We start from the raw sequence: 14,694 nt of genomic DNA on the forward strand, positions 1-14,694 counted from the left end.
TTGAAAGTGAGAGACAGGTAGCAAGAGAGAGAGCAAAAGAGGGGAGGAGAGGGAGAAGTAGGCTGCCCACTGAGCAGGGAGGCTGCCATGGAGCTCAATCCCAGGGCCCTGGGATCATGACCTGAGCTGAAGGCAGGTACTTAAATGACTGAGCCACTCAGGTGCTCCTAAAGTTTTTTTGTGTTTTTTTTTTTTTTTTTTTAAGATTTTATTTTTAAGTAATCTCTACTCCCAACATGGATTGGAACTCAAAACCATGAGATCAAGAATCTCATCTTCTACTGACTGAGCCAGCCTGGAACCCCAATACTCATTTCTTTAGAAATTTCTTTTAGAGAGAGAGAGAGTGTGAATGAATGAGCAGGGGAAAGGGCAGAGGGAGAGGAAAGAGTCTCAAGCAGACTTCCCACTGAACGTACAACCCAATGTGAGGCTTAATCCCATGAATCTGAGATCATACTGGAGCTGAAATCAAGAGTCGGATGCTCAAGTGACTGAGCCACCCAGGCACCCCTACACCTACTCATTTTTATTTCGGTTTTTAGCATATAAGTTTGGAGACTTTTCAAAGGTATTTCCTTTGGCAATGTTTGAAATATCATGTAAGCTCTAGTTTCTTAAACATAAAAATAGTTAATACAGTAATGTAAATTTCAGTAGTATGAAAGTATAACCTAGCACATAGAAAAACGAATCAAGATTTTTTAAAAATATTTTTTCAAGACTTATTTATTTATGATAGACAGAGAGAGAGAGAGAGAGAGAGAGAGAGAAAGGCAGAGACACAGGAGGAAGGAGAAGCAAGCTCCACGCCGGGAGCCCGACACGGGACTCGATCCCAGGACTCCAGGATCGCGCCTTGGGCCAAAGGCAGGCACCAAACCGCTGAGCCACCCAGGGATCCCCCGAATCAAGATTTTAAAAAGAAAAAACTAAAGGCAATGAAAGTGCAAAAGTTTGACAGAAATTTATAGTTCTTTTTTTTAAGAAAAGGGAACTCAAAATGTAAGGAACACCAAAGTTATTATATTTATATTTTTACAGAACTACAAATTCTCCCACTTAAAATTTTTATTAATGTCAGTCAGTAAGACACATCACTCTCAGAATTTAAGTGCAGGTGTGTTTGTGGGGATGGCTCACATTTAAACACCTGCTCAGGGTACTTGGTCCAGGCAGATGCACAGAGAATATTTCCACACACCTTGAACAGAATCAGTGATATGGCTGTGGGCTGACTTCAAGTTGTAAGACACACCACAGGCTTCTAGCAAGTAATAAAGGATCTAATTTCATTGCATTCACTTTCTTTTTTTCTGGAACCCCTTTATAATACATGTCATCCCAGTAGAGCAAAACCTAAAGTAAAATTACATACATTGTCAGTTGGGCAATCCAGTGCCTTCTGCTGACCTGCCACCATGCCTTGACCAGCCACCTGGGAGATGTCCTCCTGAAATGTAAAAGATACAACCACTTAACAGCATTGTAGGGCTCAAGTGCACTCTCCAACTTTAACAAATACCATGGAGGCTTTGGCTCTACAATAAAATGACTAAAGCACTGGTCACAAAAGTTCTGTTCGTTCAACTGAACTAACTCTCAGAAACGAGTGCAGCCTTGTCATTTCCAAAGGCTTCTTTTGGGCCCTTTCAGATCTATCAGGCTTTAAATCTATCAGATACCCACTGATGGTCACTTCAGCTAGAGATTTTTCTTCTTTTTTTTTAAAATTTGTATTTATTTATGATAGTCACACACACACACACACACACACACAGAGAGAGAGAGAGAGAGAGAGAGAGAGAGAGGCAGAGACATAGGCAGAGGGAGAAGCAGGCTCTATGCACCGGGAGCCCGACGTGGGATTTGATCCCGGGTCTCCAGGATCGTGCCCTGAGCCAAAGACAGGCGCTAAATCGCTGCGCCACCCAGGGATCCCGAGATTTTTCTTCTTTTGCCATTCCAATAATCTCTGTATCTGTATTTGTACTGAAACTTAGTTCTTTCAGGGTTTGAACTCTGATATTAGAATTTTTTCTTCCCTCCAGACATTCAATTAGAGGCAAAATGCCATTCACGAAAGATGCTGGGTGGGGGTTGGGATGGAGTGCAGAGTTAAGTTAGTCCTGAACCCCATGGAAGAGTGCAGAGTCCACACTTAAGAGAGAAATAAACTACCAAAACACATAAGAAACCAATGCATACTTAAAGGGCAGTTTATTGACACCAACAAATTGAACAGAATGCCTATGTGTGCTTCCCACCACATCTCATCCTTCTGTATATGTAAAGTTACAAGGGAAATTATCATCTGATGGTTTACTCTCAGGCATGAACTGCATTTGGACTAGGACAAAGTAGGGATCTTGGAGATAAAATGATTTGGACAGGAGAAAGGATGGGCTTACTCTAGCCTCGGTAAATGTCTGAGAGACACCAGATAGTAGGTCTACCATACAGACTGCAGGTAGGTAAGTTATCTGAAGATCACACGAAATGTGTGATGTGTATGACAAAGTGATAGAGTTTGTGACCCTCATTCTTCAACTCTTAAGTTGGGGAGATTCTGCAACCCTGAGCAGATTATCTGAATCTCCAAGCCTCAATTGGTCTCCTCACTTATAAAATGGGAAAAAGTAAAGGTTGTTACGCTACAGCGATGCTGAAAGGATGAAATGAAGCAATACATGAAAAGCACTTAGCATGGTACCTGGTAAACAACAAATATGTAATAAAGATGTTAATGATGATAGTAAATGGAATCGAGCTTTGATACACCCAGATTCCCAATGCTGCTTTTGGGTTGGGGAAAAATAATCATGCAGACAGGACACTTTCTCCTTTGGGGAATGCTGGAGTCCTGATATCCCCCGCCCCCATCTAGGTTTCTTTTTTTGAACATACTGACATGCCCTTAATTCAACAGGCTCCCAACAGATTCGTAACAATACAACAGATAATGATCAGGTCATCCCCAGCCATGCATTATTATTATATTAGGCTACAATCTCATCAATTCACTAATGGTTTACAACCTGAGAGATTTAACCCCACCATGTAATATCCTGAGACTGCAGCCTAGGTCCCCTAGATGATTGTGACTTTCCTTATTTGTCCACTTATTTTTTTAAAAAATTATTTATTTATTTATTCATGATAGACACGGAGAGAGAGAGAGGCAGAGACACAGGCAGAGGGAGAAGCAGGCTCCATGCAAGGAGCTGGACCCGGGCCTCAATCCCGGGACCCAGGATCATGCACTGGGACAAAGGCAGGTGCTAAACCACTGGGCCACCCAGGGATCCCCTGTCCACTTATTTTTTAAGGACTGTAGCTCTTTCTCCTTTAGATATAGATTCTCCCTAAATTTCTCCCATATGGGACAAATACCCTAGAACTCCTCCTTTTTTTTTTTTTAATTAATTTTTATTGGTGTTCAATTTACCAACATACAGAAAAACACCCAGTGCTCATCCCGTCAAGTGTCCACCTCAGTGCCCGTCACCCATTCCCCTCCAACACCCGCCCTCCTCCCCTTCCACCACCCCTAGTTCGTTTCCCCGAGTTAGGAGACTTTATGTTCTGTCTCCCTTCCTGATATTTCCCAACATTTCTTTTCCCTTCCTTTATATTCCCTTTCACTATTATTTATATTCCCCAAATGAATGAGAACATACACTGTTTGTCCTTCTCCAATTGACTTATTTCACTCAGCATAATACCCTCCAGTTCCATCCACGTTGAAGCAAATGGTGGGTATTTGTCGTTTCTAATTGCTGAGTAATATTCCATTGTATACATAAACCACATCTTCTTTATCCATTCATCTTCTAGAACTCCTCCTAACAACCCTCCCCCCAACCTACGCCTACAAGCTTTGCTCCTAAACAGATTATGTGACACGAATTCAGAAGTTACTTCATGTCATAATTCTTCCCCTGAGCCCTTGGACAGTGCCCCATCCACAGTATGAGCAATTTATTTTATCACAATTTATGCAACATTGTGTTGTATCTTTTTATGTGTCTGTCTCCCATATGCTAATATGATTGACTTTGTCTTATTTGTTTCTTCAACATAAGGAAGAATAGACCCTGAGCTTGGTAAAGGGCTAGTGCTGAATGAATCAAAGTTTAGGAACTCAAATTTTAAATGCACCCGGGTGGATTTCAGAGTCAGCCATGAAAGAAAGGATGCACAGTGAAGGTGATCCTGTGGCCTCCACTTAAAAGGATCACAGTTGAAAAAAGACAGACATGGGAGGTCAATAAATGGTGCTCCCAAGAATTTTTAGAATAAAACTTCTAAACTGCCGTATAAATGCTCAGGGTATTGTGCCTTCCAGTGTGGATCAAATGGCCTTCCAAAGAGCAGAAGCGTCTTTATTTGAAAATGATACTGCATGTCTGCAATTTTACCTTTGTTTAAACCCAGATTAACTATCCGTGGGACGAAGGAGCTGACCTCCCCAGCTGAAGACTTAAAAACCCAATTTGCATATTGCACAGGGCTACTACTAATTGGTTGAATGCATCCTCATTTGCACTTGTAAATAAAAAAGGGCACTGGAATAGTAGCCAGAAAAGCCTGGGTTCAGATTGGTTCCACCACTTATTAGCAGCAGTAGTGCTCAGAAACCTTCATTTTTAGCAACAGTAAGAATACAGTAACAGCTACCTAAATAAGGGGCTGCCAGCAAAGTTGAATTCAACACATGCTTACAGAGCATCTACTCTGTGCCAGCAACAAAGAAGACCAATGGGGCCTTGCACTTACGACATTTACATACCTGGTGAGACAGATATTAGAGAAAAAGTTATGGAAACTTTCAATATCTGTAGGGAGGTGTGTGGAAGTTAGCAGGTGCCTGAGAAGTGGCAGTTTCCTTTCCTTTCTCTTGCCCTCAAAATGGGGGGAGGATGAGATGAGGAAATCAGAGCTCTGAAAAGCATCTGGTCCAACACCCTGTCCCATTTCTTACACTGATTACCCTTACACCTCTGGGTCAAGGGACGGGGCCAGTTCATGGTGATGATGATGACAGCTAAAATTTACTGAGCCCTGACTGTGCCAGTTACTGAGCTAGATATCATTCTCATTTCAGATGCTGATGTACACACAACAGATCTATGGGAGAAGTATTATTATCCTCAGTTCAGAGTTAAGTGGGGCACGAGAAGCTGAAGTATATGCTGAACCAAAACTTAATCCAGACGCATTGCGCTGCAGAGCTCCTGCTCTTAACCAAGGATGAACCACAAGGGAAAGGCAAAGTGCTGTTTACCTCCTCCCAACGACACACATGAGATTCTCAGGAGCCAACCTTAACATAGTGATTCCATTTTTAGATTCAACATTAAGTCAGAACAAGTCATGCCAGCTTATTTTGAGCTTGGGCAGGCAAAAAAAAATTCACAGCACTAGCCACTGCAGTGACCTAGGGTGCGTCACTTTTTTCTGTTTTGTGTTTAAACATAAATTTAGAACTTGCTAATCTCCCAACTACTGCATCAAGGGAGTTCTTAGTGCTTTTAAAGCTGAGATTCTGGGACATTCTCAGGTGTTGACTTTGCACAGGGGACCTCTAAAGAAGAAGGCTGAGAAAGGAGTGGGAAGGATTATCTCATTTCATGAAACAAACCGATAGAACACATTCTGTATGCATTATGTTACAGTACTATAAACTCTTGAAAGAAAATGCTTTGTGGGCCAAACAAATTACTGTGATCAAGAAAACGAGCTTTTAAGGAGTGGACATAAAAAGCAACACTGGGAATATTCCGTATAAGAGATATAATGAGGATGTCCAGTTTATAATCACCAAAGCTGGTTGACTTCCACCCCAAAGTTGGGTAAATCAACATGCCCTGCCTGTCCAACTAAAGTAATTGGTCCAAGGGTAGACATTTGAAACACACAAGAACATCCTGTGGATTTTCCAAAATGGACCCAAGGGAAGAGAGTCAGCCCCTTTCTGGCTGAGAGGCTGAGGAGCTTTTGGTGGCCAAGCTCCCACTATGTTGAGGAAGCAAGTGAGCAGTAGAAAAGAATCAAAGAGACATCTAGATACCTCTGGCAGCACCAGGATTCAGGTTCCAAATGTCCCCAAGGCTGTCAACCCTGTCTTTCCTGTATGTAGTGATGTAAAAAGGACCTGTAGCTGAGGTTTTATCGCTTACAATCAAGAGACTACTGATTAAAATGAGGTGAAGCCCAGAAAAGATCTATCAGGACAACAAACTCAGGTAGCTAACTGGAGATGAAGGAAATGAATGGAGTATTAGACAGCAAGGTAGAGAGGGCTGCTCAGCCTAAAAGTAGTCACATTGAGAAGTATTCAAATTTAATGATTTTTAAAACATACCTGTCAGACACAAATGATCTACTGCTGATTTGGGTCCTTGGACTCCCATTCTGTAGCATGGGGATACACTGAGCAGGACAGCCTTTGACTCAATCATTCCCACCCCAACTTCTCCCCTCACCCGACCACCTGGATTAGCTGAAGCCCAGTCAGCAAGAGCTCCCCAGCACCTTCATATGCCTTTCTGCGGTTCTTGGCAACACTAGGAATTACTTAGATGAAGTTGCATGCAAATCCTGGCTGTGCCACTCAGTTGAGTCTCTGGGCCCCAGTTTCCTTACCAATCAAATGGGGCTGGTAATACACTCAATCTCCTATAAAACATGAATCAATGCACTTAGAACGATGCCTTTTGGGTCACATAGGAAATGCTATGACAGTGTTAGCTGCCATTATTCTCATGCATTCCTTTTTGTGTATTGAATTTTAGATGTCTGCTCCCTGCATGGGGCCTGCTTCTCCCTCTGCCTGTGTCTCTGCCTCTCTCTCTCTCTGTCTCTCATGAATAAATAAATAAATCTTTAAAAAATAAATAAATAAAGAATTTTAGATTTCTGTGTAAGAAGGAAACTATTATTGGCTATTCATTATGTTGTCACTTAGTAGGCACTTTAAAAATATTACCTCATTTATCCCAACAAAAACAGTAGTAGTAATAGTAATAATAATAATATCCTCCATCATATGTTGATCACTTAATATCTGTGAGCATCTGAACACAATGTTTATCTCCATCCTCCCCATCATGAAAACATTATTACTACCATGTTCATTTTGCAGATGAGTGACCTGAGTATTTCAGAAGTTAACACACTTGCCCAAAGGCTTAGGGCCACTAAGCATCACAGTAAGGATTCAAAGCCTTATGTGTTTGACTCACAGGAGTGATCATGCCACACTGCCTCTCTGAGAGATCGCTGACATTAACCTATGAAGCAGCAGCTGAGGTTTAGGGAGGTCTAATTTGTCCTTAACTATAGGTAGAGAAATGTGGATGCAAACCACTATCTGACTCCGAAGTCCAAGTTTTCACCTCTCGTCAGTAATACTAAAAAGTTAGACCCATGAGGGATCTGTGAGTTTCAACTGATTTGTGGGAAATATGCAAAATAACCACATGGAGAGTTCTTCATAAAACTAAATCTATTCAGTTTCAAGGACTGCCCTTTAAAACTGCGCCCTACCTAAATTTTTAGTGTTAAAATGGCTCTTCCTATGTGACATTATGGTAATTATATATGATAGTAATTGGGAGGAGAGAGGACTTTAATAAGTTGAACCCTCTGGAATCACTGAACCTTGACGATTTCCTGACTTACAAAATGGCAAATTCACATGCTCAAATCTCTATTTCCTTGGTTTTCGTTACTGGGGGTGGGTGGGTGGGAAGGAGAGGAGTATCTCTATATTCCCAATGTTCTTCTTGAAAACTTTCTGGTCTGTAAAATTCCAAAGTCTGATGCAATCTATTTTGCTTCATGTTGTGTTCCTAGAATCAATCGTACTTTGCAAATGATTCAGTTGAAGCAAACAAGGAGAGAGATTAGTAAAAGCTGACTGTGGTTTTGAAACTGGATAAGTAGGAGGCTGATACTGTCTCTAATGTTTAAAATAATAACATAAAAAATGAGAAGAAATAGATCTGTAGAGGAAGATAACGAGTTTAGTGTAGAACTTTTATGGGAATAATATGCCATGTGATTTCTGATACAGGTTAAGTTTATCAATTTTTATATTTTATTTTGCTTGAAAAAAAATTTAAGTGATAATCAGTAACAGTTTATCCATTTTGACTACTGTGCTTGATTACAAATTATTCCTGAGTGTTTTTTAAAGTGCTAGCATCCCAGCTTGGAAAAATAGCTTTAAATGTTCTGATGATTATATGTCTTAATTCCAGGCTGGAATGTTCAGATGTATAGCCTGCTCATTTTTAAAAAGCTGGATTGTGTACTTAAAATCCATTTTTATCCTCAATTTGTAGTCCATCAAGAACTGCAGGAATTCTGGTTTGGCTAAGGGAGCAGATGCCACCGTGCGAATCTTACTTTCTGTTTCAGATCCAATATGAAAACTGCATCTATGGCAAGAGCCTAGGAATTCCCTTGTAAGAAGCCAGAGAGACCATGTCTGAGTCAGCACTGGCCTCTCTTTTGTGACAGTATGCAAACTGCCAATGGCAGAGTTCAAGTGCATTCAAATATGTGGCATTTTTCACAGCTCATTGTACTTTATATCTTGTATTTCTGAAAATCACTTGAGATTTGCCTACATGATAAATTTCCCTTTCCTGGTCATAAAAAAAAAGACAGTAGATATACCGTCAAGTCTGTTCCCTTCATGAAAATCACAAGAGGAAAGCTTTTGGCTTTTTCCTCTTCTCTCTCCCTCTGCATTGTAAATGAAGATAATATAGAGACCTGTGGGGAACAGGTAAAGGTAATCTCATGAACTCAAAGACAGCAGAAATAGAGGTGCACATTTTTAACACAAATTCCCATCTTTGATGTCTGCTGGCTTGTTTCCACTCCCAACCTCTTTGACTGGTCTGCTGTGAAGACTTGCTATGTGAAATTCGGCTTGCCTGGAAGGAGACTGTTGCTAATCAGATTTTTCTAAACTGAGAAAATAATTTTACAATCATAATCATTAGCACCAAGAATCCAGAGAAGGGAATGAGCCCAGAGCTCAGACCTTAACTGAGTCTAAGTGCCCTAGTTGCTGAATTCTGGAGCTTGTCAGAAACGCAGTGCTGCTCACACATTGTTCTTTGAGCCCGTTTTCACTTCTCTGGAGAAGTCCTATTTGTCAACATCATTTTTAAGGTCCTATAGTCTAAAACCCATATTGTACATCTTATCTTTCAAAGGGAGCAGAAATTAAGCATGTTTAGCATTATAGGCCTATTATGTCCCAGACACTGTGCCAGTTGAAGGAAATATCACAGTGAACAGTGAAATCTTATCTTGAAAGTACTTTCAGAACTGCCAGGAATAATGGTAGTTAACGCTTTCACATCATTTCCTGCGTGCTCCAAAAGGGCATCATTCTAAATGCATTGATTCATATTTTTTTAAAAATTTTTAAAATTTATTTATGATAGAGAGAGAGAGAGAGAGAGAGAGAGAGAGGCAGAGACACAGGCAGAGGGAGAAGCAGGCTCCATGCACCGGGAGCCGGACGTGGGATTCCATCCCGGGTCTCCAGGATCACGCCCTGGGCCAAAGGCTGGCGCCAAACCGCTGTGCCACCCAGGGATCCCCCTATTGATTCATATTTTATAGGAGATTGAGCCTATTACCAGCCCCATTTGATTAGTAAGGAGACTGAGGCCCAGAGACTCAAATGAGTGGCACAGCCAATATTTGCATGCAACTTCATCTAAGTAATTCCCAGTGTTGCCAAGAACCACAGAAAGGCATGTGAGGGTGCTAGGGAGCTTTCACTGACAGGGTTTCAGCTAATCCAGGTGATCGGGTGAGGGGAGAAGTTGGGGTGGGAATGATTGAGTCAAAGGCTGTCCTGCTCAGTGTATCCCCATGCTACAGAATGGGAGTCCAAGGACTCGAATCAGCAGTAAACCATTTGTGTCTGACAGGTATGTTTTAAAAATCATTACATTTGAATACTTCTGAGTGCAACTACTTTTAGGCGAGCAGCCCTCTCAAGCCTGTTGTCTTACACTCAGTCCACTTCAGTCACCCTTCCCTACAAATATGCTCTTCCTCCTTGCTTTCTTTTCTTAGTAACAGCACCCGCCACCCAGCCGCTTAGCTCTGTTTCCAACATTAGAGCCGGGATGCAGACTGACTCAGGTGTCTACAGGCAAGGAATACAGGAAACAGGTTGGGGTGGGGAAATGGCTGGAAAAGTCGGGACAGAAATAAACTGGCTGTGCTTAATTGATTTATGGGGCAGCTTGGAATGCTGGTCTGTTTTCAGGAGAAAAGAGAAACCTGGAATTTTCTGTGACTATCTCCTGATTTGTAAAATCAAACATCTTCAAAACACATCATGGAGGTGAAATAAGATCTGGATCGAACTCTGACAGCCAGTTTGTGACCCCTGCATCAGACCTAATGTGTTGTATTCCTGAATGAAAGAGGTCTTATTTATCTTTACATTCCTGGAGATTGATACATCGCAGGTTCTCAAGAAATGTGTACTGAATAATGAAAGTCCTGGCACACCTAGATATTTTACAGGCAAAATCTGGTATTAAACAATAGCTACATTTACTGAGCCCTTACTGCCTGCCATGCACTGTGCTAAGCGCTTCATGTATAAAATCATAATCCTCACAACAGAGAGGTGGACATCCTCCTCCATTTTTGGATGAAGAATACAGATAGACAGGATATGGCACTTTCCCTAGTGAAGAGCAGAGGTGAAATCTAAGTCTGTTCAGATTTCAGAGCCCACGATTTGTATCTGATAGCCTTTTCCATTTGAGAGAGCAAGTACTATCAGGCCATTTGGAGTCATGGGTAGTATCTACAACACTCAACACTGATTTTTCAACAGGTATGTTTGAAAATATTGTATGGATCAAGTATATCAAGTGGAGAATAAACAGTGTTCCTAAAACGCTGCTATTGTGGCTGGCGGGGACTCTGCAATGATAGAATGCACTGTCAGTTATAGCGTGAATTTCCATGTCACAGCTCATTTATGTTGGTGATAGTTAATTCAGAAACAACCCATGCTTCCTCAGGCATCTTGCTATCCTGTACATTCCAAAATCTTCACAAAGAAAGAATTCTTTGTTGAATTCCACCCTGAGATGACCAAAATACCCTCATTTTTCTATTCTTGCCCTACGAGTCAGAAGTAGTTCACAATGAAAGACAACAGTAAAATCATCGCGGACAGTTGGGAAAATCCAAACATTTTGAAACATTTTGAAAAATCTAAAATGTTATTGAGGCTGTTGTTATCAGATCTATGATGACAAGGATCATTTGACACATAGACACACAGACTGTATTGTTGCTAAGCAGTTTCATAAATTGGGGAAAGAATGCTGAGCACATCTATTGGGGGCATTTCCTAACAGGTTTATCTTGGGCTGTTGGCCAAGTCCTGGGATGACGCTTGTTTTCAAGACCCAGATGGTACAACAATTGCCATTTAAATAGCTCCAAGCCTGCATTCAGAGGAAAGTTTTAAAGAATACACACCGCAGAAGGTTTGCATACTGGAGGCAAGAAAGGTAAATATCTTTACTGGCAACCCTCTGTGGAACTTCTTTTACCTTGCTGTTTATGAAGATCTTTGCATAGACAGAGTATGAGAATACACAGTTGTCACCATCTCTTGCGGATGGCCATTGCTACCATGAACTTCCAGCTCATCAGTCAGCATCCATCTTGTCCCCTGTCCAACCTAATCACCACATCACAGCTACAGTTTAGAGTCACCTCCTGAAGTCCTCCATGGCCTCCCGCTGCTTTCAGCATAGAGATCACCTCATTAACATGGCGTGGCTCCAGTTTGGTTTCTATCTCACCAGTTCTTGCAACCATGCACTTTCATACTTTCAGTTCACCAGACTCCCTGAGGATCTCTTGACATTTCATACACATGATATGTGGTTGTAGTATCATGTATCAGTACTTCATTAGCTTTTATTGCTAATATTCTATTGCATAATGTATCACATTTTATTTATTCAATAAATAATGAAATTATTCAATTCACATTTTATTTATTAGTCAGATGGTGGACATTTAGGCTGTTTCCATTTGGGGGCTATTATGAATAATGCTTGAACATCAGCGTACAAGTTTTTGTATGCATATGTTTTCATTCCTCTTTGGTGTACACCTAGGAGTGAAATTATGGTATGATAATACAATTATGTTTAATATTATAAAGAACCGCAAACTGTTTTCTAAAACTGGCAATATATACTTTATATTCCCACTAGCAATGTATGAGAGTTCCAATCACTCCACCTCCTTCCCCATACTTGTTATTATCTGTCTTTTTTATTATAGTCCTCCTAGTAGGTGTAAAGTGGTATTTTATTGTGGTTTTGACGTGCATTTAGTTTTCTCATGGTTAATGAGGTTGGGCATCTTTTCATGTGCTTATTGGCCATTTGTATATCTTTAGAGAAATGCCTATTTGGATCCTTACCCACTTCAAAAAAATTATTTTTATTTATTTATTTTTAAAGATTTATTTATTCATGAGAGACACACAGAGAGAGGTAGAGAGATAGGGAGAGGGAGAAGCAGGCTCCCTGTGGTGAGCCTGATGCAAGACTTGATTCTAGGACCCTGAGCCGAAGATAGATGCTCAACCACTGAGCCACCTAGGTGCCCCTGTCACTTTTTTTTAAAATAAATTTTTATTTATTTATGATAGTCGCACACAGAGAGAGAGAGATAGGCAGAGACATAGCCAGAGGGAGAAGCAGGCTCCATGCACAGGGAGCCCGACATGGGATTCGATCCTGGGTCTCCAGGATCGCGCCCTGGGACAAAGGCAGGCGCCAAACCGCTGCGCCACCCAGGGATCCCCCCCCACCCCGTCACTTTTTAATTGAGTTGTCTTTTTATTATTTTGTTGTAAGCTAGTTGCTTTAAAATGATTTTACTATTAGTATCTGTAACAACATGGAGAAGAAGACAGATGAGAACAAAAGAAAAAGTAAGCTGGTTTTACAGTTTACTATAAAGAGCAGAAAATTATGATATCCAACAGGGTTAGAGGTCCAAAGGTGGCAGCAAGAACAGAGGTTAGCTACTTAGAAGAAAACGGTAATATCTCTTCCTTTCCTTCTCTTGCTCCTTCCCTCCCATTGGCCACTGAGCTTCCAAAGACAGCAAGCTGACATGAACACTTGTCCTCAAACACTTCAAGCTCTTTAAGAAGCCCTAATAGTTCTGCTCATCACTGACTCTTCTGCACACAGCAAGACATACTCAATTAATATTTGTTGCTTGAACAAACAGACCACATAATAATATTTCTGATATTCCAGAAAGACGGTCTCTGAGAACTATACAATGAGGAGAAAATGGGCTTTTGGGGCAAAAAGAACTGGGTTTGAGTCCCAGCCACACCACCACCTACCTGCTGCAAGACCTTAGGAACATACTTGTCACCTCTCAGCCTCAGTAAGGTAGGGCTAATAATATGTGCAGCATGGGTTAAATAAAATAACCAGTACAAAAATGACTAACACAGGCCAGCTTCTCAAAAAAATTTTAGTTTCCTTCATTTTATGACACATCTGTTTAGAGGTCTCTATAATCTTACTTGCTAATGTAAAAGGTAAATTTCTCTCTCTTTATCTGTTTCTATGACCGAGTTTTCTATGTTGAAGTCAAGATTTAGACAAAAGGGAAAGAAAAATCATGAAGTTCAGATCCCAGTGTAACTTTCTTATTGTCCTTTGACCTCAGTTTTGTTATAGGTATCTCTCTGAATGGTAGTAGTGCATAGAAGTTTAGAGACTAGCACTCTAGAGACAGTGCATGGACCAGGATCTATGCTTCACTGAGTGATTATTTATTTGTTTGTTTATTTAAAATTTATTTGAGAGAGACAGACAGAGAAGAGGGGAGTGAGGGAATCTTCAAGCAGACTCCCCTCTGAGCACAGAGCTTGACCCTAGGACCCTAAGATCATGACCTTGACCTTGAGTGATCATAACCTTGACCTTGAGCCAAAACAAAGAGTCAGATGCTCAACTGACCAAGCCACCCAGGGCCCCACTGATTATTTAATGTTTCAGTGCCTTCATTTTCTCATATCTTAAATGGGGATAATACTAGTACTAACCTCATAGGACTGTTCTGTAAACGAGCTTAGAATAATGTCTAGCACATAGGCATTCAATAAATACCCCCATAATAACCAGCATTTGCATTTTTCAGGTTGAAAAATTCACTTTGGTTTCCTAAGTTACACCTTAACACTTAGCACACAACAGCTAATCCTTATGTGGCCAACCCTAAATGTTTCAATCAGAATAACAATCATCATTATTAACAATTTACCCTTGTACCGAGATTCCAGTGCACTCTGTCATGGTTCTGCATAGTACTTTAGAGCTGGAAGAGCTCTCACAACAACCGTGGTTGCTTCTCCCATTTTACAAAGGCAGAAACTGAGGCACAGAAAGGTTATATGCCTAAGATTATATTGCTAGTCAATGACAGAGTCAGGATTTGAATCCAAGTAGTCTGGCTCCAATATTTGTACTCTTGATAATTTAGTTTTACTGCCTCAAAAGAGCATATTATATTAATGCAGATATTCTCAACATGATAAATACACAGGTTGATATCCAAAAGATTAAAATAATTACTTTA

At 40.7% G+C, this 14,694-nt stretch overlaps 1 protein-coding gene across 5 annotated transcripts in view; it reads right to left on the minus strand.

Annotated features, from left to right (window-relative positions):
- Window positions 1-14,694, minus strand: part of PATJ (PATJ crumbs cell polarity complex component) — a 359,628-nt gene that overhangs the window by 72,718 nt on the left and 272,216 nt on the right. For all 5 annotated transcript variants that reach the window (XM_041770677.1, XM_041770680.1, XM_041770678.1 and 2 more), the window contains exon 32: window positions 1,379-1,453. In XM_041770677.1, coding sequence (XP_041626611.1) covers window positions 1,379-1,453 — 75 coding nt within the window. The remainder of the gene's footprint in view (window positions 1-1,378; window positions 1,454-14,694) is intronic.

Source organism: Vulpes lagopus, chromosome 10 (genome assembly GCF_018345385.1).
Source record: "Vulpes lagopus strain Blue_001 chromosome 10, ASM1834538v1, whole genome shotgun sequence".
Classification (NCBI taxonomy): domain Eukaryota; kingdom Metazoa; phylum Chordata; class Mammalia; order Carnivora; family Canidae; genus Vulpes; species Vulpes lagopus.